The sequence below is a fragment of the Cavia porcellus genome, unplaced genomic scaffold (genome assembly GCF_034190915.1).
Source record: "Cavia porcellus strain 051 isolate PalLab524CR breed Dunkin Hartley unplaced genomic scaffold, mCavPor4.1 scaffold_27, whole genome shotgun sequence".
NCBI lineage: Eukaryota > Metazoa > Chordata > Mammalia > Rodentia > Caviidae > Cavia > Cavia porcellus.
Window position 1 is genome coordinate 48,401,434 of NW_026947510.1, and position 26,683 is coordinate 48,428,116.

Here is a 26,683-nt window from a genome sequence, read left to right on the forward strand (position 1 = left end):
CAGTTCTGTGTATCTTCAAAAATTGGAGGGCCAGGGATATAGCTCTGTGGCACAGAGCCTGCCTGGCAAGCAGAAGAGCCTGAGTTTGATTCTCGGTTTAAAAAAAAAAAAAACTTGGAGAAAGTTTCTTTTATCACATAAATTAAGGAAAAGCCACATTAAAAAAGGATTTTGTTTCAGTTACATAGTCTGAATTACATAAACTGGAATGAGAGAAAGTAAAGTAAGCTGTGTTTTAGGAGCAAGAAGTCATCTACAAGGAAAGAGTAACAATTACAAAGATACAACTAATAGACTCTTCATCTTAATCAATGTTTAATGATGAAAGCTAAATTTATGGATTACATATAATTAAAACTTTACAAGACCTATACTTTTTCTCTCTAGCACCTCATTTCATTTTTTAAAGCATTTTGAACTGAAAAAGCATTTTCTAGTAATAGACTAACTAGTAATAGATAAAAATAATATGGCCTTGCACTCACTAGGTAGCTCAGACTTGCAGGGATCTTCCTGCAACAGTTTCACAAGTGCTGACATTACAGATCTGTGCCACCGCAATGATTTCTCCTTGTCAAGTGATTATATGATCTACATTGCAAAAGCCTTTCAGAAGTTCAATTCTAAAAATAAAAAAAAAGTCTATTCCTAAAAAGACTTGAACTTGAGTACATTAACTAATAGGATAGAATAAAGAACCTTCTGTTGTATCCCAGAAAGGACTTCACAATTCCTATCTATGATCTTCAGTATAGAAAAATGAAAGTATCATGCAAACCTGATAGATATAAAATTACAATTTCAAAACCTCCTTCTAAAATGTGGCAATCACTGAATTGTTTTTCAAAAAAAAAAACTGTAATATGAATTATATATGTATCAACTCTACCAAAAAATCTTAAAAATTAGCAGCTTCCTCTTTTCTCATTGCCTTTAATAATTTCACCAACAACTGAAATTCACCTAAAATTAGTGGTGGACCCTCTTGATTCTCTGACAACTTGTACGTCTGAAGGAAAGAAGGGGCATCCTTTCCCCTGGACATATATCACATCTGTGAAGAATTTACAGTATTTTGTTAAAGGCACTCCCTGTCATTTTCTTCACATCTCTATTTGTCTCCAATATGACATTCTCTGTCCCCCCTCCCCTCTTTGCACTTTCTCTCTCATCTTTCCTATCAGATTCTGAATTTATAATCCATGCATGCATATAGACAGGTAGGGCAATGAGAGTCAAAATCTGAAACATTATACTTTCTATAATTAACAGAAACTATTTTAGTTTATTAAATTGATAATCATGGAAAAACATTTAATTTTCCTGTATATTTCACTGGCTATACAATTCTAAAAAGAATTCTCTATCATAATTTAAGAATAAGTTATACCATCTACAGGTTCTGCTAAAAGCAAATAAAAAGTATGACGTTAAAATCCATGTCTTAAAAATATGTGAAATAGTACTGCTGTTCACTTTCGCTGTCTTGAAGAACCACAGCGGTCTATTGTGAATTATACTTAATGATCATGAATGAACACAAGGTCTGTTTATATCTTTTTAGTAGATTGTTACACAAATGAAGAGATAATGACAAAGTCACAAAGAAGCTCATTTATCTTGAAAGGTGAGAAGCTTGTTTAGAAATTCATTTGTATCCATTTTCAAGAACCCAAAATATTCAGTCTATTAAATGGATCTGGAAGGCACTCTCAAGTCATGAGAGTATCAAGGGGCAGCCGAAGAGGATGGAACCAAGTATCTAACAGGCTAGAAGTTTCCCAATGAAAATCCAATGGGCAAATGAAGGACAGTGAATTGTGGCATAGCTCCCAAGACACTAGCCTAATAAAATCTAATGGGAAGCAGATCAGCCTAGAGAAAATACAGTGGAAAAGCCAAACAGGCTGAGTAGGGCCAGAAACCAGACAAATATAGGAATTGCAGTAAATTCAAGCAGCCGACAAAAATCAAGATTTTAGCGATTCAGTATCTATTAGAAGTGGGCTCTTCTGAGACAGAAATGTGGATTTTGTTTCTGGCCTTAATGGAGCTCCACATTCATATGTGGAAAAAGAATTGTATGGGAATTGATAAATCACACCTCCAGTGGAATAGAAAGCTCAACAAATTGACACTGGGAGGCTATATGAATGTTTTGCCATTAATAATCTTACTAGATGTCAGAATTTATAAACACAAAATAATTTGTGCATTCTATTCATCTTTAATTTGAAATAGCTAAAGTATGGAAAGGTGTACATTAATTATAAAATAATATAACAACTTTAATTTCTTATCCATTCCATATATAAATATACCATTCCTTAAAAAGGCAATTCAAATTGGTTGCTCTTGAGTTGAGTAGGACATACATTTTTATTCTCCTGGCTTTCAGTTTTAAAACACTGTAGTTATATATCTAACAATGATCTTTAAGCATCCTAGGTTACAAGTACTAAGGTAGCAGGCCTTCATTTATATGTAAAAATTTGCATCCTTAAAAATCAAGGACTTAAAGGAAAACAGATTGTTACATTGTCATTTATGCTGCCCATTATTATTTTAAAATTGTCACTCCACAATCAACTGGCTATTACTAACTTATGGTTGATTTGTATTACTCTGCTTAGCACAGGTCCTTAAACAATAATGGGTCATTACTTTTCCAAATATGGGTTACTCCCACAGTAAAAGCTGTAAAACCAACAAATTAATATAAGATATTCAATTGTGTCCTATTATAGAAACAAATTTACATATTGGTATTGCTATATTCAAAAGAAAAACTACTAAAATGAAGAACAGTTAACAGGATAATATTGCCTTATTTATTCCCATTTCTATTTTTTGAATAAAAAAAATCATGTATTTTGAATTTTAAAATGTCAGATGGCCTATTAAATTTAAGGATCTTCAAATATGAATTGAAGTTCATACTTCATGATGCTGGCCTTTATCTGGATATGGTGTGATGGCTATCTAATTCAAGAAAATAAAGTGAATCCCTTGGTTGTTAAAATTATTTAATTCCAGTGTGAGAGCAAAAGAGCAAACAAAAACTTTTCTAAAATACAAAATCCAAGAGGCGATAAGCTCACCAAAGAGAACATAATTGAATATAATATCAATAATTGAATGATATAATTGCAAAGCAACTGTTTTTTACAAATATACATGCTTTCACTTGAAGATCTCTTTATATATTTGAAAACAATGTTTAGAAATATTTTTGGGACCTAATATAACAACAGCTTTTATTTAATCAACAAAAAGTGTTATATTTAGTAATTTTGCAGTAAAAAGGCATCTAGGTTTTTCATACTCTTTAGTGAACACAATAATAACAACTTAACAAATTAATCAATTTAAATCACTCTTTAATATTTCCATTTAATAAAAAGAGACAAGCAACAGGGCTATTAAAAACCAAAGCTTTGCTACAATTTCTCCACTCATCCTCATTCTGACCACACAAAGTGTCTTTTTCAGTCCAAAAGCATTCTGGAGCTCCCTTTCTCACCACTCACTAACCTTAGTGGAATGAAGGGCATTAGAAGTGAGTAAACAACCAATAAATGTAACTACGTTACTGAGTCATGTGGGGAGGAGGGCAACATGCAGAGAAAATGGCTAAGTTGTTCACGTTGGTAAAGCAGACTTTGTTCCATAAACTTTCCAAGAACATTGGTAAAGTGCCTCATTTTAATTCATTCAAACCCATTTAAAATTTACCTGAATGCAGCAATTTGGCTAGGTTATTTTTTGCTCTCACAAAATGCCATTTTTATTAACACACCAAGGAAAAATATAAAAATGTTCAGCTTGACATCCTGACTTGTGAAGATCACACTCATATGAAAGTACAAAAGAAAGCTTTGTAACCAGTTACAGAGGCAAGAGAATGAAAGCTGAAGAAAATTTGCAGTACAGGATCATAGCACAGTTGCTTCTAAGAAATAAATTAAGCTGTTTTAGGTCCTCTAGTGTGGTTATATTGTTATCAGGACTTAGTACAAGCTAAATCCTTTAACAAAATAGCCAACATTTATTGGATACTTAAAGTGTCAAAAGGACACTTAGCTGTTCCTGATCATCTCTTTTAATCTGCAAGACAAGTTATTATTGGCACATCACAAATGAGTAAAATGGGGCAGGCACAGAGAGGTTAAACAACATACTTAAGGAAGCCATCCTGCATATGGAGAAACCAGACTTGTAAATGAGACAAAATCATGGGCTTTTTAAAGCCTATCTTCCTGGCCCATACAACTGCCTGTGTCTGGAAAACTTTACCAATCTATCTTCACTACCACCCACTCCTGAAAAGGAGGTCTCTGACATATAGACCAGGACTAACTCTCCTCGGATACTTGTACTTAGTTCATCATTCACAGCATTTGCCTTTCTTTCATTTGGCTGTTTAATGTCTGTTTTCCCTATCATTCTAGCAGCTTGATGAGGTAAAAGGTCATTACACACCTTATTTATTAAGTCTCTAGAACACACTAAGAACTCAATGACTGTTTCTTGCAGACCTTTTGCTGTGCCTTTAAAAATATCATCTAACTTCAGGTGGCATGCAAGAGTTCCTATTCTGTACTGCAAATACTGACAATTCATCATCAATAATAATGATCAATATTATATCAATGCTTGCTATACTGTTGATTCAGTGTTGAACACTTCATATTTAATTATTTAATAACTACAAAAAATACTTTTACATAAGTAGAAAAAGGAACCCAGAAAAATTAAGTGGTTAGCTCAATATAACAGTAATGAAATATACAATCAAGTTCTGATTATAGGTGTCTGACACTAAAGCCTGTGTTATACATCTAAATAGAGATCGTTTTTAAACAGATAAGATTCTGTTTGAATTTAAAAAGATGGTATAACATAGAATACAGAACAGGAAAATGTCAGTAACAAGAAAATCTCCATAGACCTTAACATATATTGTCAAACAGAGAATTGTCTATATCTGCTTCTAATATTTTCAAAATTTAGGAAATGTTTTAGATGCTATTAACAAGATCATTTCTGATTTTCAATACGTGAGAAAGGTTAAAGATGAATGAGGAAAGAAATGCTTCAATTTGATGGAGGTAGTTGGTGTCTACTGTGAAAAAGTTAGTATTATGACATGTAATATCATTACCCGCAAAAATTTTTGTACTGATGCATATTTCCAGTGTAGACCTTATGGATAAGGTTTGACAGTTTCTTAGACTATAGAAGCATTATTTTTTAAAAAATAGAATCAAAAGGTAACAAACAGCTCTCTATAGACAAATCATTCACATCCACACAGCTTTCAAATTACAGATTACCTCTCCTAAAATATAAGCCAATAAAAGAATGTCTCTGTGAACCTGGTTAAGTCAAAAATTGAAATTCGCAGGTAACATTATCTGACAGTTCTAAATATTTTAAGAGGTCTTAAAAACAGACAATGGTCCACTATTGTCTTAAAAGTTCTATATTGTGTACTCTAATCTTGAGTACACAATCACATATAGCTTGATGAGGTAGTATACTAGACAAATGGCCTGGAGTTTTCAGAAAAACTTAATGTCAGTATCAAGAAAAAGGGAGTTTTAATTTAGAGACCTAGAGGAAAATAACAATGTACCTGATGTGTGACTTAACCCTCAATTTGAAAACAAAAATGTTATTAAAATGTTACTAAACAATTACAATATGTTAACATGGACCATAAATCAAATATTACTGTATGAATATTCATTTATTAGATTTGAAATGTGTTAGCTGGTTTCAAAGACTCACAAAAAATAGAAAGTGGAGGGATAAAAGTTAAAGAGTGAAATGAGCATGCTTACTGTACAGCTCTTTCAACTTTTCTGTAAATCTGTAATATTCTGAAGGATAAAAAGAAGAAAAATAAACACACGATCTATATCTGAATGCTGTGACATTTTTTACTGACCAGGATGTTTTTGATTAAAGCAAATGCAAAATTGACAATCCTGGGCTAATGATGTATAAGCACCTCAATATCATAAGCAGCAGTACTAAAATAATTATCCCAAATCAAAGCTATCAGTTTTGAAGACAAACTGTCTTTTAAATGAAAAATGGTGGTCTTTTAAAAATTATATTCTCATATGGATGTGAAAGGTGTAAGATGTCTTTATTACTCATTCTTCTTACAGTGACACTTTGTTCCTCTCTCCTTTAATTAATAAGGGTGTGTTCTTTTGTACTGCCTAACAAACTATTTATATAGAAAGAGATCATCAAATATTATTAAACTGATAAGTCAACATGGGGTTGTTTCTGTGGGTTAATGACTCCAAATATAGATGTGCAACTAAATCATGTGAGAATGTATAAAATTTTCTTATCTTCCAATGTAATTCATTAGTTACCTTAAGGTTACTTTTCAAATTAAGTCAATGTGAACAGCCCACTGAAATAAAATATTGCTTCAAATATGGAGAGACAACAAGTTTATCAGAAGAGCAGGTAAATAATAGAAAGTTTTAACTTGCCTCAAATGAAAATAACTCCTGTTATGTACTATTACACTGAAATAAGGTCTCATTGGGATGGTCTTCAGGTAATTCTTGCCTTGTCTTCTATGTACTTCTAAATCTAGAGTCAATTTAAGGACAGAGGTGGGAGGGCCCTCAAATCTAGGCAAGAATACAACTCAGTCAGGAACTGATTGTTCCTCATCTCTTAGCAACAGCCTGGATGTAACAACTGTTATTTTAAAAAGGTAGTTTAAGGGACTGTTAGCCTTTTCTTAGATCTCTGCCTGTCTCCTTTAACCAAGAAATCTACATACCTGGCAAACATTAGTTTAGCTACTTATAGAAATGTCTTCTTCTACTAAGTTAGTTATCATTCAGTATTCTTTCTCTTATTTCGTTTGTGCTAAAAATGTCAATATGAAGAACATTTCTGAAGCTTTTGTAATACTCTATTAAAGAAAAATTAAGGATTCATAAAGTAAGTTCTTCCCTCAGACATCACTATCCAACAAAATAATGATTAACGATGAGTCTTATAAAGTAAGCTTATTTTTATTAGAAATTAATAGCAGTAAAGCTTATTATGACAGTTAACTCAAAATTATTCTTAGTTAAGGTTTTAGCTTTGCAAGTAATTCTTTTCTTTCATTTTATTTTATCTATTTCTCATAGTCATGGACATATACAAACACAATATTCATGATACAAAATAATATTTATGTATTATACACATATAAGTCATACTCTAAATAATGTATGTTTCTATATACATTTAGGTATATGACAAATATATACAAGTGTTATTTATATGTATAAGTGTATATTTATCCTAACATGAGTTCTATGTTTATATAATGTATACTATAATATATAATATGTGTGCATATATGTATATAATAAACATTATGAGGAACATACTTTATATAACAATATAGTATATGTAAACATAAATAATTATATGGCTTCAATATTTTCTCTTAATTTTTTCACATTTAGGAAACTACTGTATTTCTGAGAGCTGTATACACCATAGGATTCATTGAAATTTACTTAATATTTCCAGTGTATATATTAGCTTCCAGCCCAACATCACTTGCTATAGTATATGTAATATTCTTGAAATTCTTTCCAATTCATTGAAGTTTACTAAAGAAAAATATTTTCTATCACATTCCAAGTTCCATATGAATCCTTATTTAAGCAAGAATTACCTACAAAATGGAGGTGGTAATAATCCCAATTTCACAGATGAAGAAAATAAGGCACAAAGAATTTGTACAACCCTCAAAGACTGTATAGGTGATAAATGGTAAAACTGTCCAGTTAAGCACTTTACTCCATATCCCACTTTGCAGCATCAAAGTTAAATGGCTTCTCTACAGCAAAATACCAAGAAATAAAATACCAGAATCCTCAGATACATCTGCTTCCAGAACATTTAAAGATCAAGATATAGAACAAGGATCCATGGATCATTTCAAGCCTATAGTAATGAATATCACTCTAGTGGTGAAAGTGGCCTAAAAACATACAGTTCATCTCCATCCACAAATATCTTATTTTTCGATGAAAATGTAGTCTATTTACAAGCTACACTAGTTTATCATCACATTTAAGTTTCCTATTCAAAATTACCATATTTTTCTGCTACTCAATAAAACCAGTATAATCACAGCTACCACTTAGAGCAAAGGATTACTATATCGATCGCACCATGATTTACAAATGCACAACAAAATTTTCACATTCATATCACCATACAAGATGTGAACACTGACAAACATAAAAATTACTATGCTATAAAGAGTCTTTCTGCTTACTGAGCTAGCAAAAATTAATCAGATAAAACTTTCTGAGCAAAGATATTACCTGTCAGTGACAATGTTATCTCAAAAGATATTTCATTGTAAAGGATTTGATAAAGAGATAGGGGGAAAATTTCATAGTTGTATTTATCTCAGTAAGGAGTTTCCATGCAGAAGGATCATCTCAAGTTTGTATCTCTCAAAAACAGTTCTAAGTAGTCACTATGAGGAAACGCCATTTGTACAGAGAAAGAGCTTGGATCACATCTTGTAGGTGAATTAAGGAAACTGTAACATCAGGTTGGATGCAAAAACTGAAGGTATTTCAATCCAGCCATACATTTCTTTAAACCTCAGTGGCAACAATGGAGATATACTTGGTGGCATTTCAAAAGTTAAATGTAAATAGCCCTTTCAAACATATAATCTTTAAAATACTGATATAATCCTTAAATGAATGATTTTAGAAACTGAAAATACTCATTGGGGAACTGCCATTCACATCTGGTCAAGTTAGGGATACTACTTAGCTTCATAAAAAATGGTAAAAGTTTACTTTCCTGTAAAAGAAAGCTAAGAAGGAAAAGCAGTAAATAAAAAATGAAAGTCTTTCTGACTCATTGCTCCTCTACTGTGAGCTTCTAGGATCTAGATACACATAAAGATTGTCGTTTTCCTCTCTCCACAGAAAGATATAAAGGAACAATGTGCACTAGGAATATAATGTGAGTCACATATAAGAGCCACAGATATAATTTCAAATTTCCTAGTAGCCACACTAAAAATGTGGAAGGAAAAGATGTTATTTTAATACGATTTAAATCAATAAATCCATGCATCATTTAAACACACCATTAGTATGTTTTAAAACTTAGCAAGATACTTCCCATTCTTTCTTTCAACCTAAGTCTCTGAAATCCAGTGTGTACTTTTTATCTACAGCACATCTCAGCTCAAAGTAGCCACATCTGAAGTGCTGCACAGTGATATATGAGCAGCATTAGAAAACAGACATAGAGATGCTGAGAGCATTTTTTTACACTTTACTAAAGCACATACTCTTTTTGCAAGAGCTGAAAGGGTATTAATATTATACAATTTAAATAACCTGGATAAATCAACTAAATTCTACTAGCTTATTTTTCTAATTTTTAAAAGTAAAAAATGTATTTCAACTAAAGACAATATAATATCTCAAATTACTATTAATAAAAACTACATTTTTTGCCTATGTTGTACTAAGGAACAGCCTATAGTATCACTTATCTATTTTACAAATTTAAAAGACTTTACTGTGTTACATTTACCAACATTCTTCTGCTGAGCACTTTAGAGATAGCTTCCTCAATTTTAGGTAAATAGAAATGGGTCACATAATTAGTTTGCTTATAATTACTCCTAGATAGCTTAATTCTGTTTCACTGTGTGAAACAACAACACTGCTCTTATTTAATACTATAAATTCAAAACAAATGAGAAAACATTAAATTCAGAAGTGCTTCTGGACCATTAACTTCCACGCAAATCTGACATGCAATACAGTACTCAGGCAAGACTCAGGAATATAACCTACTCCTAAAGCAAACAGTGTTTTATCTTATAACCATCTAGGGTTCTCATTCTAATACTGTCTGGTATCTTTAATATCCTGAGGTATAGTACTAAGGCCCACTTTATTAGTGAAGCCCACTTTGCTAGGGTAAGACGACTGACATAGAAGAGATTATGAAGGGAACAAAATTTTGGCTGAGGCCCTTGTTTTCATTATTTAGCTGAAGAAAATCATTGGTAATACATGCTTTCAAAAACCCTATGGTTTTTCTAAGGTACCAATAAAAGTGATACCATTCATAACGTGGACAGTGGCCTCTTTCATATATTGCCTATAGTCGCAAACTTAAGTGCCAAGCAGATGGTTGAAATCTGTTTTGTATAAAATGTGCACTTTTTTCCAACTGTGTTCTTTGTATTCATATTCAGCCTAGGTTTTAGCCATCAAAACACTGGCACTATGTCGATCATTAGCAGTATTTTAGACAACTGGCAACTAAGGTATTCACTGTTCTCCACAAAATGTTCAGCTAATATTTCCCAGATGTATAATTAAGGCAAAATATCATCTTCTTAAATTGGTATCCACACTTTGGATGGTTTCTGGCTTTCAACAGATTATATCAGTGGAAAAACAATTTTATGTCAAAAATAAGGGTTGTGTTTTTTTGGTGATTTTGATGTGTGTTATGATGCTGCCCATAAAATAAATCTATATATTTCTGCAAACTTTACATGCAGTCTAAAAAAAACACATATATAAATGGAAGGCATCTTTTTCTGTGTTTATTACAAAAATCTACAAAGTACTGTATTTATATCAATAATCCTTTAAAATATCTAATATTTTATAATTTACAAGCTATGTAAAAAATACAACTTTAAAAAGCATTTCTATGTAACCTTTAACAAAAAAAGAAAATTGTTGCTTTGTTCATTAATTGTTCTGTATGATTCATTCCTATGAAGTATAAGTGAAGTTTAATTTGCACAGATTAAAGTTGTGCATAGCAATATTTTAAATCAGCAAATATATTTATTATAATAATGGTTGCATAAACAATCATTGGTCAGATTTATGACACAAAATGATAAAGATGTATCTTTAGGATATTGAATTATTAGTAAATACAATCAGAGGAAACTATAGTTATGTTGTTGCATTTTAACTAAAATTTACCAGGCATCAATAATCCTAAGTATACTTTTAAAAAATGACAGCTACATTAACCACAAAACAAAAATATAAACAACTAATTTTGTATAAATAGTAAATAATAAGCTAAAGTTATTTTTAAACAACTAATTTTATAAGTAGTAATTCATAAGCTAAAGTTATTTTCAGATATCTTACTAGTATGTTATCAAAAAACAATTTTTATTAACAAGATGGTCATTTTACATTTGCCAACAATTAAAGATATTTATAAAAATCTGAATTCAGTGACTTGTATTCAGTGAAATCCAAATGTTCTCATGAATTTTCGTAAGTTTAAGCTGAATTCAATAGTATAGCATAAGTAACTATACATATTTTTAAGCCCATTTCATAGATGCAAGGTTGAAATTCGAAGAAGGCAAAAGACTGATGAATCACAAACTATTAATTCTTGATTTGAAAACTGTAGTAACATATGTCAACCTTGCATATAATGAAATGCTAAACTATAAAATATATTAGCAGTAAGTTGCCCAACTGGATGCTTTCCAGATTTCTTTCTGATTTAACAGTAGGATATTTGCACATTTTTCTTCAGTCCCATTTGAAAATATAATTGTAGTTCCATGCAGTTCTTTTTCATTTTTATTTTTTATCTTTCTATGTATACAAAGAGAATAAGAGGTTGTTCGCTCATAATGCCTGAATTAAAAGTGGCAAGTACACAGTAAAAATTCTGTATTATAATTATTAAGCAAAGGATTTTCACAAGACAAAACCCTATGTCCAGAATACATGAATCGGTATTTAAAACTTCAACTATATTGTACCAAGATTTCAAAACATCCTAGGTGTGTTTTCAAAGTAGAAACAATACAAAAGGCCCTTCAATGTGTATGAAGAAATATATATTTGATGGTACACCTGCACTTTTTAAAAGGTGTTTTTAAAAAGCCTATCATAAATGTACCAAGTGTAAAATATTAACAATATGTGCATCTTGTCCTCCCAGATAACCTGGATTTTTCTCGTGCATCTTTCATTGGTGGTTGTCCTATTTCTTATCCTTAGAGGGTTTGACATTCCTGTTCTAGAGATTGCCAGTCAGTAACTAATGTATATCAAGTTAGATAGCCTAGTGTTAATGGTAATAGTTTATTTGCAAAAACACACTTAAAACTCTTCCTTTGGACTACCTTAGTTAATATTAGTTAACTTTGCTATTTTCCAGTCCAATGTTTTCTTTATTCCAACAATGATATATACTTTCTATACTTCTGTGGTTTCTTAATGCTCTGCTTTCTTATCCTTTTTTTTTTTTCTTATCTTCATAAATAGACTTCAGCTCTTTAACCCAATGCTCCATTTTCACACTTATCCTCCCTCCTCATGGTATATCATTCAGTCATCATATATGATTTATCTTTACAATATTTGTAATGGTGGAAGACAAGTGATTTGAAGCACCTGAGAAATTTAACCACGTAGCCTGTGAATCTTCTCATTTGAAACTCTTCAAACAGTTCATAGAAACTGAGCCACTTAATCCTAAGTAAGAATTTTACATCAAACTTGATTTAAAAGTTCACAAAATATATTCTGGTTACTTGTTCCTGCAAAATGACAACTGATAGGTTTACTAAAGTAATTCCACAGGTAAAGGCTGCTTATTTGACATACTCTGTCTCCAAATAGCTGCATAAATACAAGAATTCTGACTACTAACTAGGAGTTCAGGATATGTTAAATGTATAGTTTCACAAGATGAAATTTTAAAGTTAAGAGAATTTAGAAATCTCAGTCTGTCTTCTTATTTTAACTTTTAAGACTCAAAGAGGGTCCCTGTTTGCAAATTATTAGGGCTTCAGATATGTCCACCTAAAACTATTTTCTCCTTCGGGGGAAAAAAAAAAAAAGATTCAGTGAAGATTTGGTAAATGCAAATCTTAACCAAAATAGAGGTTGTTACGTTAGAAATTTAAAATACACACAATAAAAGTTCATATATATATATATATATATATATATACACATATATATATATATATTCTAACTCTTAACTTTCTTACTATCTCAACATTAAACCTCAAACATCACAAAAACTTAGTTAAGCATACTTCAATTCAACTTTAATTTAAATCCAACTTCCAACTTTTCATTAAATATGCACCACAACATGACCTTTGGGTCTTTAATGCTGAAATACTATTTTATGTCTCTGTTGCACATGTCACAGTATTATTTGTTAGAAATGAGAAAAAAAGAATGGAGCTTGCTTGTATTTTGAAATATATCTTCTTTACAGGACCCTCTTTCCAAAATGTAGTTTCATCAGGATTTGGTAGGATTTATTTAAAAGATTGTCTAAAATGAAAAAGTTTCCCCTGAATTCCTAACTTTCATGTGTGTGTATCTCCAGAATTTTTATAAATCACAAAATAAATTCTTCACATAACTATCAAGGACTCCCACTTCTGTTTAATTTGTTTATAAAGTTTATATATTCTGCTCTTTCACTCAATTATTTAAATCACTATTAGGATTCTTTTGGATATGCTTTTTTTCCTCTAGAAGAATGCTTTTAAATCATTAAATATTCTTAAAATATTTGTGGGTCAAAATAGATCTGTTCTATTTTTCAAGAAATGCTAAAATATATGAATCAGACTATACTACCAAATTTTTTAGCTTATAGTCCTTAGGGCACTAAAAACAATGCCCTTTCTTCTAACTCAAAAATCACGTTACCTTTAGGATTGAATGGTATAGAATTTCCATTGTCAGAAACAGCATGCGTGGTTATCTTTGTTTTACTATGCCTAGGTGTTTTTATTACTATTACTTTACATATTAAATAAAAAGTTTTCTTTCATCTCCTAACAATGCTAGAAGGATATGATATTCTGAGAATCATATATTGTATATTCAGTTATTATTCATTCACGAAGTTAATCAGTGAATTAATCAGAAATTGAACAGTGTGATCACCAGTTCATTCTTCTTTCTACTAAATACTGCAAATACTATACATTATCCTGGTGAGTTTTCAATACGGGTCTCTTATACTACAAATAAGAAAGCAGAGAGGAAATACTAACCATATATGACATCTTCCTGCAATCTCTTTTCAAACATATTATGAAATTCTATAGCAAATATAAACAAGGTAAAAACAAAGGAACATCAGGACAGGAGTAAATAAAAAAGTCTTTGGACTTTGTAAACTATTGCCCAACAGACTCTGGTTCAGGGTAAGTAACTGAAAGGAAGAATTGTAGATAAACAAATAATAGATTAACTATAATTAGGACAAAAATGTTTCAGAACTTTTTCAAGCAACCTATACTAACTGTGAAAGAAAAATTAATAGTATAAAGTAGAACTTTTTTAATTTTGCATTTTCTTAAGTTAAAACATATTTCTCGTTTTTAATGTCTGTGTTTTGGTTTCATTAGGATGCCCTTTTCATAAATAAATAGAAAATTGTTTAAAATGATATTTCAACAGATCGCATGTAACAGTTCCATAACCAGTTTCCACATAGCCTGCTATCCTCTTAGTAGCTCAATCCTAATTAATATAAAAAAAGACAGAAAACAAAGTCAAAATCCGTGTTAAACACTGAGTACATTTTAATACATTTTGATTTATAATGTACCAGGAAAACGTGATTTGAAACTTTGTCTTCTTTATAGCAGTAAATGAAGAAACTAACAGAAAGCAAAGTAGTTAACCCTTTCCTGTCTTTCCTCAGTACTATACCTGAAGCCCTAGATGAAAAGACAAATCCTTTATGAAACAGTTGCTCTGCGTCTCAAGTGACTTAACTCCTTTAAACTACCACTATCAAAATCTTAAAACATTTGGGGGCATTTTAGAAGCCATTCTAGGTAGTCAGTTTCATTTCTTCACATTACATTTATTTCCAACACATTTGATTCGTAGGTTTCCGTGGCAGGATGATGGTGATAGGCGGAGGAGACAGTGCACAAGGAGCATAATGAAACCTTGTGCATTTCCGCAATGAGAAGTAATCAAGTTGAGCTACACATACACTTTTAAGAAAGATCATATCTTCTGTTTTTTAACATTTTCTTTTCTAAAACACACATTCTTCAAAGATGTGAAGAACAGAAATAGAAACGCTGTTACATATGAAAGTTTCAACCAATTTGCTGCCAGCAGCTTTTCTTTATAGTGTGCCTCTTACCTACAGTATGTGTTGGCACTGGCAGGTAGCCCTAATTCGTTAGTAGCCAAATTATTTTTGTCCCTAAAGTACAAGAAATCTCCACAGCACATGAATGAGACATGGTTTACTAGTTTACACACATTTTTATAACTCTTAAGAAATCAAAACTCATTCACAAATATTCACAAATGCTTTCAGTTAAGCAAAAAGATGGGCCGTAGAATACCAGAGATATTCCCACTTAGAATTCTTGGTTTTCCTTCACCAGGTCAAAAAAAAAAAAAAAAAGGAAAGAAAAAGAAAAGAAAAGAAAGAATACACCAATAAAAATTTTGATTCTTAATGAAGAAAAATAAATAGCATTGTGTTTTCCACATTGCATTTCAGTAGAGTCATTAAGTAAAACACATCACTTAGAGATAAACCTAAATGTCTCCAGATTTAAAAATCCATCACAACAGTATAATAAGTTTAGGTATGTCACTCACAATAACTAGCATCCTCACGCTGCATGATCACCAGATACATTTATATACCCCTGCACCACCTTCACTAAGTTATACAAGAAAACAGTTATGAGAAATAATACCTAACACCAGAGATGATTCAGATATAGCAAAAAAAAAAAAAAAAAGGAAAGAAACAGGAAAAAGAAAAAAATTTTTACATTTTAAGGCAAGATAAAAGCAAACATATTAATACTAAAGAGCCAAGTGACTGAAATGCTACTTACATAAAAGAAAATTTTGAAATACAATGAGCCAAGATCACGTCTAATTGCTTTAAGGTTCGACATTGATTTCAAGTGTCTATGTATATCTACAAGCTTTTGTTTTTAATTTTCCTTCTGTCACATTTTATGAGCAAAAAGTCCTTAAACTACCTTGTAATAGATTAATTACTTTCAAGCTGGTTGACAAAAGGGCATAATGACCGGAAAATGATACAAAAGAAATAGAAAATGCATGTTAACAAGTTTATCAACAAACCTGGGTAATTCTCATGAAGTACAGATTAAGGTTCAGTGGTTCCAAACTGGCAGCATTCAAATTGGGTTCACATTTGGGTTTTTTTGTTTTGTTTGTTTTTTAAACCACCTGTCCTAAAACGACATTGTTTATGCTAATTATCTTTGTTTATGCCACAATTCTGTTTGTTTACTACATTCTTTTAAAATACCATATCCCTATAAACAGTTCTCACCAGAATTCTTCTGAATCTTGTTTCGGTCTGGTCCTTCTCGGCAGCCCAATGAGCAGAATGTAGCTCTACAATGAAGGCGCAAGAACTGGGAGCAACTTTGAGTCTCTGACTCCTCGGGCTGGCAAAGGCAGGGAGTACTGCTGAGGTTTTACTCTCAGACTCCAAGGGAAAAGGATACTGAATGTGGAAAGATGCAACACCCCCCTATTGGACAAGCAGAACCATACGCCACAATATCTACAGAGGAGATGTATGAACTCTCAGCTAGTAAGGGAGAACAACTTCCAAGCTGCAGTAGAAAACACAGAAGTCAGAAAGGCTAAAAAGGTCTTCTCTTCCTGAACAGCTATCAGTTCCTGATTAACATCAAGGAATATGAGGCATATTCCTAAAGTATGTCCAAATAAACACTGTACACCCATGCAAAATAGTATCAGCCTCTAGATTCTTGTCCTCTCCCAGCAATATCCCTTGATCATATTCAACCATACAGCAAGTGAATTTTACATGCACTTACTTCCTATGGTGATGCTATCAATCAATGAAAAAGTGGGAAAGCAGAATGAATGAAAGAAGGAAGACACTGTGATGTTTTAGTCTATTTCTCATTCAACTGAATTTCCCCTTTAGTAAGAACACATTTCAAGGCTTTGGTTAAATCTTTGAACATCTTTTATCTGACTGCCATCACCTCCGTCGCAGATCTGACATTTGAAACTGTATGTGAATTAGTACAAGAGAAAAACTTAGATTAGTTTATTTGCTGTGCTATTGGTTAACCTCATTGAAAGTATAAATGAATAACAAATTATGTAAGAAAACAGAATCCATTAGTTACACTTATTAAACTAATCTATAAAAAGGGCTGCATTCAGATTACATAATGTACATCTGCATTATACAATATACTCATTAGGTGGCTGAAGACTTGATAGTGGAAAGAACAGACAATAAAACTCAGACTTTGCCCAGAAATGTAATTTTGCTTTCTAAATGCATTATGAATGAAATATATTCCAAGTCTATGAAGGAATAATGTACTTAAGAATCAGAACAGCCCTTATTATTTGCCTCTCACTTATGATACACATATAGATTTTAGTTCCCCAAGAACAGGTAAATACTTCAACATGTGCTTATTATATCTAAGAAATATATGAATCCACCAACATGTGATATTTGCAATTTCTTTATCAAATCTGCTAAACACTAAGCAATACATAATGCCACCTGGCATTTAACTCTTAAGTGTTCTTTGCACTCGACCAGGTCTCCTGCCAGCTCTTCAGGACAGTCCTCCAGTGTGCATATGACAGAACTGTGTTTTATAAACTACTTCATCCAAACTGCATTTTAAGCCAAAGTCTTTGCTCAGTTAGCCTGCAAATTATTGAGTTGGTAATTAAGAACTGTAATGAGTTATACACACTTTTCCTTCTAAAATGTAGTAGGTGAATAAAAGCAAATAAAATGCTCAAAAGAAGATATCAGAAAACCCTGAAAACACATTAGCCATCTTACAGATTTACAATTGTCATAGGTGACAGAATGTGAATAGATGACTTTTCTTTGATTCACACCTAGAGGGTACCTGTTAACCGGAATGTACTCATCACTCATAAAAAGAGTGGTTTTAAAAGTTTCCAATTAAGCAAAATAAATGTTTTGGAAATGCATATTTTATTAGTATGGTCAAAGTTTAGGTAATTAAAATACCAATAGTGTCAGAGATGTTCTTGCTGCCTGCTAACAATAGTTTTTCATGGCTATTTTGCACAATTAGCTTTCCATAGTATCTGTGGTGCATTTCTTTCTTCAGAAAAACACTTAAAAGTTTCCTGATAAGAAAAGAAGTTCTATAGTTGGTATGTTCACAAATAAGTTTGATGAGGAAATGAACTACACAAGTTGAGTGAATTTTTGTTGTGGAAGGTTTTTCTCCTATGGTGTTTCTTCATCTTCTAGGAAATAGGCTATTATCTGCACCCGTTTTGAGAGAAGCAAAGGAACAGATGATAGCATTTGCTGTATCCCAGTACCTTCAATCCTAACTTTTTTTTTTTCTTTTCTAGACATTATCAGGCTGTCTTCTCAAGCAATCATTTTATAATTGCTTTTTAATTAAGTCCCTAGGATAAAGCAATTACAAAGTGTAACAAGTAGCTTAGTCATAAAACTATGCCATTATAATCAAATAGGACAAATAAAAATAAGGACAGAAATATAATACAGTATTAGTGATAAACTATCAAAACTGTTTCACATTTCTAACACTGTAATTTAAAGGGAAAATGTTAAGCACTTTTATTCCGGGAATATCAAGAAATAGGTGACATTTTCAAAGGAAAAACCTTAAGTCACAATTTTTCATTATTTACTTGTAATTAAATGTACAAAAGCATTCACTTCTTGAAAATATTAAGAGAGTACAGGCATTCATTATAATGATGCCATTTAAATTATGTTGCCATTTCTACTTCCCCAACAAGATGTAAAATACTTTTCTTACACATAATGCTTCATAACATGCATTGCCTTTTCATCTGCTACATAGGAATTAAATTTTTCAGTAATCATAATCAGTTATGACATGGATGCTTCAAAATAAAAATGAATTATCTCAAGATTTTTTACTTTTTAGAATTACTTGTATATTTGTTCCACAACTGAATATGTTTAAGCAATAAAATTATTACTAATTCTTAAGTATTAATAACTATTATCCTGAGTATTGACCATATTCATATCTACAGCTGGAAATAACAGAAGCATACATATCTAAATTCAAATTTTGATCTGGATTCTAAGTTTTGAATATTCACTAAAGTTTCAACTAGTCTACAGGTTGCAAAGAATAACAGAAAAGGGACAATACCAATAAAATTAGAAATAAATTGAATGAATTAAATAAAACTTCTATAATACATAAACCCCAAGCAACTTATACCAAAGTTTTGTTTCATAATGAATGAAATTTAGAGTATTCTTTGTAGATTTTTAAGTTTGACTGGAAAACTCATCTATGGCAGGTGAGAAAACAGAATAAAAATTAAGTCAGTAGAAATGATCTACTTACTCAGTGAAAGCTGCAACTAGCTGAAATTTTTAAAAATCATTATATATGATAGCGCAGTTACATCATCTATACTTCCTTTGGATAATATAAATATCCATAATTGTGTCTGCATGATATACTATATGTGATTGACTGTAGATATGTTCACCGTACAAATTCAGTGTAAACAAATAGTAATGATTTGCTGAGTTTCTTGTATGTATTATCAATCATAACCACAGGGGAAATTATTTGATAGTTTTATAGTATATGATAATTTGTACAATTACTTACAATATATTTCCAAATAAGATGTCCATATTAACAACCCTATTGATTATCACTTGCTTAGTTAATTAGCCAGGTAGAAAAGCATGCCTCTGGGTGACCAAAAATAAAGAAAAAAGAGAAAAGAAAGAAATTCTCACCAGGAAGATAAAGCAACATTAAGAGATTTGAACATCAGAATACAAAAGGGAAAAGTTTAGTTTAAAAAAAGATAATTGAAAAAATACAAATAAAGTTCACAGCAGGAAGCTTGCCTATATAGAGAAATAGGCTTCAGCCTGTTAATATGTAACTACCTTTTTATAAGAACAATCTGTTAACAGCCTTACAAATCTGACTCAGAGTTTTATTTTCAAAATGTATAATTAGAATTAGGGAAAATTATCATTTAAGTGCTATTCTGCACATGCCAGAAACTGTGTTAGATAAACAAATTGCTATATAGGGCAATAGTGTGTTCCACTATGAATAACTTCAATATCTACATATGAACTAAAGCTATATGTGCAAATGAAAACTAGAATTTAGAGTTAATATATAAAACTTTGAAAAAAAAATAAAGTCACAGCTGTTAAGAAAGTTTGACCATTCACTGGAATTATCTAGTAAAGATACACCTGGTTAATTTTTTAAAAAGAGAAAATATCAGAAAGACACTATTAAAGTAGACTTGCTGGCTATTTTACTTTACACCCTGATCTGCCACTGGCTTCTCTAAAATAAGACCACATCCAAGGGTTATTTTATTTTCAATACTCTTTTTCTCTTCCATTTCTTTGCTGCTAGAATGTTTTAATCTTTGTCCTTTCTTTTTTCGTCTTTTCATATCAAATTCAGTCGTTTGAACGATGAACAGCTTGACTTAGCATATTTTTAACCAGCTGGTCTAGCACCTAGCTTGCATTGCATAGTCAGATACAACAAATGTTTATACAGAAGGTAGCTTTCATGAAAATGAAAAAAAGCCTGAGTATCATGCATCCTGGCTTATTTTAGCTTTTTTATTCGCCATACAGAATACAAAGTTTGAATTCTTTTTAATGGCAAACAAAAATCTATTTATAGTTCCAAAAAATGAACTTATGCTGGGATAAGAATTCAAATTTTAAAAATGCAATGTATACTTATAGGAATATAAAAAAGGCTAGAATTCTTTTAAAACCCTACTTTACTTACAACGACAGCAAATACAAGGACTTTGTACAGATTTCTCTAAATAGTAACAACTTAATTACAAATACACTCACTCGCATCATAGCAAAAGGGGAAAATGTAGTAAATCAAAATTCAGCTAAGACAGCTAGCACAAAGTGGCCACTAAAACTTAGAAAGAGACCAGCTTCACTTCCCCCTTCTCTCATTTTTTTTTTCTTTTGACACTTCCAGAGTAATCTACTAGTATGTAATTGGTGATGTTAAATTTTCTTTGAGAAAAAAAAATCCTACTCTCTTATATCAACAAAAGGTCATGTGCTTTACTGAGCAGCTTCCAAAGTTTTACGGAAGGATCATCGAATAGGAACTTATAACCTCCGTTTTAACCACCACTAAAACCTTCTGTCAGCCAGCAATTACAGGAGACAGAGATACTGAAAATGGTTAACACTCTGCACACACACAAAAAAAAAAAATTTAAAAGGTGTAAAAGAGAAGAAAAAAATCAATGAAGAAAAAAGTAGGAGACAGAATGAGGAAGAGAAACAGCCAGTAGGAGAGAGATGCTTAGTGTTCATTTAATTTCCTGTTATAGGATGCAATCTAAAAACACTAGCTGAAATCTCCGAGACTTTGCAAATCAGTTCAGTTTAGTCCGGGCAATCAACAAAAATCAGCTAACAAGATTGCACAAGCCCTGGTTAAAAGCTTCTCTAACAAACACATTTAGGGGGAGCATCTTCCAACTGATTCAGAGACTACTGTAAAATGGGAGAGTTGTACTTCAATATATTAGTGGGAAAGAAACTGTACTCACCTTTCAAACTCCTGAGGTAAATCAGGGTCAGTAAGCATGCTGGAAAAGCACAATTTCCCTTTGTCACAGCAGCCACCTATGATCGTCTCCAACTGAACCTGTCAAGTGAGTCCAAACCTTCTAAACCAATTGATTCTCTCTCTCTCTCTCTCTCTCTCTCTCTCTCTCTCTCTCTCTCTCTCTCTCAATCTCTCCCCCCTTCCCCCCTCCCCTCTTCTCCCTCTCCTAGGACTCCTTGACCAGTCTCTTAAAGGGGTAGCGCACTTCCAGCAGCAAGCAGGGTCTGGCTGCTCCCCCCTCCGCCCTCCAGGAGAGGCACGCTCAGCTGCAAAGCTCTAGACAACCTCAGGGTGCCTGTCCTTTCCTTTTAATTCTCTCTTCTAGACATCACCGAATGTGAGAAGTCAACTCATTTAACACGTCTCCCATACTCTCTCTCCTCTAAATAATAAAAGTCACACACACACACACACACACACACACACACAGAGGCAGGCGCACACACTCCAGTATGATTCTGTAAAATTCATTCGCTGATTTAAAAAGAAGTGTGTGCAATCACAGAACCCCGATCAAATTGCATTTATTAACTAATTAAGCAAAAAGATTAGATTTTAGTAATAGCAGTTTTACACAAAGAATTGTTATTCCTTCTCACCCCTTTCCAGCCTCTCTCCAAGTGCACACGGAAACACACACACACCACACACACACACATACACTCACTCGCTCACACACAACAATCAGGCATTGTTCTGTGGGAAGAAAAGCAACTTTGACAGATTGAAATATAGCAGAGGCCCCTTCAAGGAAACCTGTAAACAACTTGTCACTCACTCTGTCGGTCTCACTGTTAGCTCCTGCTTTCCACAAAGTGGTGCGAATGTCCTGGCAACCCAACCAAAGTTTCTTCAGCTCCAAACTCCATAAAACACGATGCGCGATGTGGAGGGAAATAGGTATCCACATGCCAAAATCACACACACGCAAACAAAAATTGAAAAACAACCAAAAAATAAGAACGAAAAGATGATATGTACAAACTGTCGTGTTGGGAATCGCTGGGGAGGTCAGGGTTAGGAGGCACTCCCCTGGCCGGCCGTGGGTCTCTTTAATTTCCTCTGCCCAGCCAGCCACAGATAACAAGGTGGACAAACTATGGCTTTACAGATCCTAAGCTGGCCGGCAAAGCACAGCTTCCATAGCAGTTCCAATTATCTAGATAAAAATCTGGCAGGCGAGAAAGGTAATCAGGTAATGTACCTTTGACATGAAATGACAGAGGCACATACACAGAGAGAGACACTTACACAGACACGCATGCAGAGATGGTGGCTGCCCCGTGCACCGCAGCATCTGGTCAGAGAGTAAGCACACACTCACCAACACGAGATAGTGTGCATTCTTCACACACACACATACACACACATACACACTCAGACACTCACACACGCTCTCCGCTCCTACTGGGAGGGTTCATTCTGCACAAAAGGCTACATTACAGAGCCCGCCCCAATAAGGGAAAGAGAGGAAAAAAAAGCCTTCCATTGTTGAGAGGGCAGGTCAGTTGATTAGATTTTCTGTGGAGAATTCCACGAGGAAATTCCCTTCAAAGCCGAAGTGATTAACTGGGGGCTATTCTGGAAATGGAGCAGACAATGGCTCAATAGTCTGCACAGCCAATGTCCAGGCTGGCACTGAACTCACTTAAAAAAAAAAAAAATAAAAGCCAGACTCCCTGTTCTTTTCCACACATCCCCCCCCCAACCCCCTCCACTTCTTCCAACTTCCCCTCCCAATTCCTTTTATTTTGCAGCTGGACAACATTAAGGGCCTTTAAAAACCACAAGGGTTGACCCCACAGCAGTTTGATTAGGTCCCACTTTTTTTTTCCTGGCGACAGTCAGACAGTAAGTTTACTTTTTTAGACATACACAGTGCCACACCATACACATATTCCAATCACCAAAATCAATTAACTGGCTTATATTAGTAAATTTATTGTTTATTCCAAGCTTATAAATTTTGGATAAAGTTGATAATAATTTGATAATGAGATCCATCATTCATGAGCTATCCTAAATATATATGTGTAGATTTATAACACATTCTACAACATAGTATTACAAAATCAACGTGGAATAAGATTTAAGCACGTCACTATGGAGTTAAAACACTAACAAAACACAGAATTATGACCCACCCTGAAAAAGCTGTTAACAAGGGATGTGGCAAAAATGACTTGATGCTGACATGATTTTCATTTTCTGCAGTTGGGGAAGGGGAAAGGATATTACTCACTATGTTTTTTCTTGTCGTTAGCTTCAAATTATATTTTACTGTAGCAACAACCTATTTCTACAGAGAAAAATGAGAAAATTGTTGCATCTATTTTAAATACCTATTTTTTAGCCCTCAGGGATCTATAATCTAATACACTCTAATTGATAATGTATATAAAGATGATACTTTGCTTCTGTTGCTAATGGTGGTCATGGGAATTGGGGTATGGTAGCTACAGAGCTACGTACACTTAAAAATATTTCAAAAAAATTTTTTTTCTAATTAAGGCACTGTGCTTCATCTTGTATGAAAAGAGAAAAATTAAGGAGAGGGAAAGTTACAGGGAGCTATGGGAGTTGGAGTAAGGAAGAGGAGGTGATGGGGAGGACAGGAGCAGGGAGCACATAAGAAGGAGACATAGTGGCAGCATAAAGATAGAAACAAAGATAATAGCCATAAGGCAGGATGCTGAGATCCGTATGGTCCCAGCTGCTGTCTTGCTATAGCTAGTACCTCTGGTTGTTTTCCTGAAACTCTAACCCAGAATGTCGCCAGAGCAGGTAAGAAAGAGAGGGCGACTCTTTGTGGACAAGTCAAAAGCAAAAAACACTTATCTCCAGATCTTATTTTTCTTTGGCTGTGTTTTTAAAGACTTAATATATGTATATATAAATACAAAGACACACACATCAAATAAACACAGAGAACACATAAAAAATTTTGAAATTTTTTGAAAGTAAGTTCTAGATGTCAGAATGTTTTATAAACATTACTGTAGCCATTCAAAAACAAATTACCTCTTACCCAGTATTCTATACTGGGAGTTGGTATGGACTGGGACTTAGATAGAAAATCTGCCCAATGAAATAGGGGCCATTATTAAGGAAACTGTATATTGATAATGGCATTTTGTTCACTTAGTCTAGCTCGTGGATCTTATACAGAGTAGAACATAATAGATAAGCAGCATTTGGCAAAAAAAAAAAATTGTCATTTTTGAGTGGTTAGTGCCTCATTTGCTACTTGAATTCAGGCCATTTGTTCACTTGTGACACCTTAATACAGAATGCTACTACCAAATCCATAGCAAAATAAAAGTCCTGAGATAGTGCTCAGTTTTATATGAACTAAAAGTTTGCAAGTCAACGTTATTAAAATTAAATTAAATTTTTTTGTTACTAAGCTACTACTGTATTTGATGGCTGAATGCAACGAATATTTGTAAATGTAGACTGCAAAGACTCCTTTCATTTGAATTCTACAATGTAACCTAAATTAGGATTTCTGCCAGAGTTTAGAATGTCCACAAAAGGAAAAGAGTCCCAGAATGTTTTGATCAAATCTGGCTACTAGTTACATTATAAAGTGATCCAATCAATCCAATGCTTAATATTAAACTGTTGTTATTTATAAATCATTTTTAATTTTATATTAAATGGCAAAAAAATTTTGTGGCTAGTACATAATATGTGTTAAATAAATCCACATTCATTATTAATTATCTGAGTAACTAAAGATATTCAACTGACTATATATCTAGCATTCTCTATATGAGAAATAACATCACAATATGATCTGTGCCATACTATCCTAAGTAGGATAAGAAGTTTCATAATATATTTGGATTGAGATACACTTTAGTATTTACTTAATATCTATTAAATGCTTATCAACATTAAATGTAATGAATTTAATGGAGAGAAATTTTATGAGTCGAATTATCTATATATTACTATAAATAAAATTATTTCAAGTCAGTTGTTTAGAAATTTTCAGAAACGTGGTTAAGAAAACCTACAATCAAAATATATAGGCAAAGGAACAAAAAAATAAAAATGGCAACTTAATTAAACAATACTTAAAATGGGAGTTAATACAAATATGACTTGCTAACAACAAATATGTAAATATAAATACATCTGTTGAAATGACTATCAAAGCACAAAATACAATAGAAACTCCCGAACAGTTTTACACTGATTAAGCCTTTTTGACACTGCTGCAGCATTATTACATGAAATGGAATAAACCTGAAAAAGTAAGCTCTCCAGCTCATGTTGTTGCCACTGAAAATATAAAAATGAGAATCATCCAGGCTAGAAAATATAAGATATGCTAGAGAATATCACAGTACAATGATGAGAGTTCCAAAAACTTGTAATATAATAAACAAGATATTTGAGACTCAACACTTTTTCACGTATCATTTCAAACAAGCATCCCCAATACCCTTTTCTTTATCTCAAAAGAAGGTACTTTATTTTGCTTGTTTCAGGACAAGATGGTTAAGTAGTTAAGCGACTTTTTTTTTTTTTTCTGCTTTGGTCTTTTTGAGGCAGGGTCTCATTTATGTGATTCAGGCTGGCCTTTGGGCTCACTTTGTAGTCCAGACTGGTCTGGAACTTGCAAAGATCCACCTGCCTCAGCCTTCCGAGTGCTGGGAAGTGCCTCCTATTTTAATTCCATGAAATATGTATTATTAAGTACAGATACCACTTACACATTTGATGTGTATTCCCACTATACAATTGCATCTTTCATAGCTCATGGAATTTGATAGGATATTTTTGACGATTAAAACTTTTCAATACTAAAGCCACAATGAATTTAAGGAATATCAATGTAAGGCAATACAACACTTATAATGACTTAAATTGATGTAAGAGGCACTA

General features: G+C 32.7%; 1 protein-coding gene across 18 annotated transcripts in view; it reads right to left on the minus strand.

Moving 5' to 3' along the window:
* Nucleotides 1-26,683, minus strand: part of Sox5 (SRY-box transcription factor 5) — a 921,295-nt gene that overhangs the window by 356,454 nt on the left and 538,158 nt on the right. The window contains exons 1-2 of one of the 18 annotated variants that reach the window (XM_063238380.1): nt 22,566-23,209; nt 21,729-21,826 (exon numbers count right to left, since the gene is read on the minus strand). The exons of 10 other annotated variants lie outside the window; for them this stretch is intronic. In XM_063238380.1, the coding sequence (XP_063094450.1) occupies nt 21,729-21,826; nt 22,566-22,697 (230 nt within the window). In that variant the 5' untranslated portion in view covers nt 22,698-23,209. Of the gene's footprint in view, nt 1-16,413; nt 17,968-21,728; nt 21,827-22,565; nt 23,210-26,683 lie in introns of those variants that run through there. 7 more of the 18 variants (XM_063238393.1, XM_063238376.1, XM_063238378.1 and 4 more) reach the window with 7 other exon arrangements.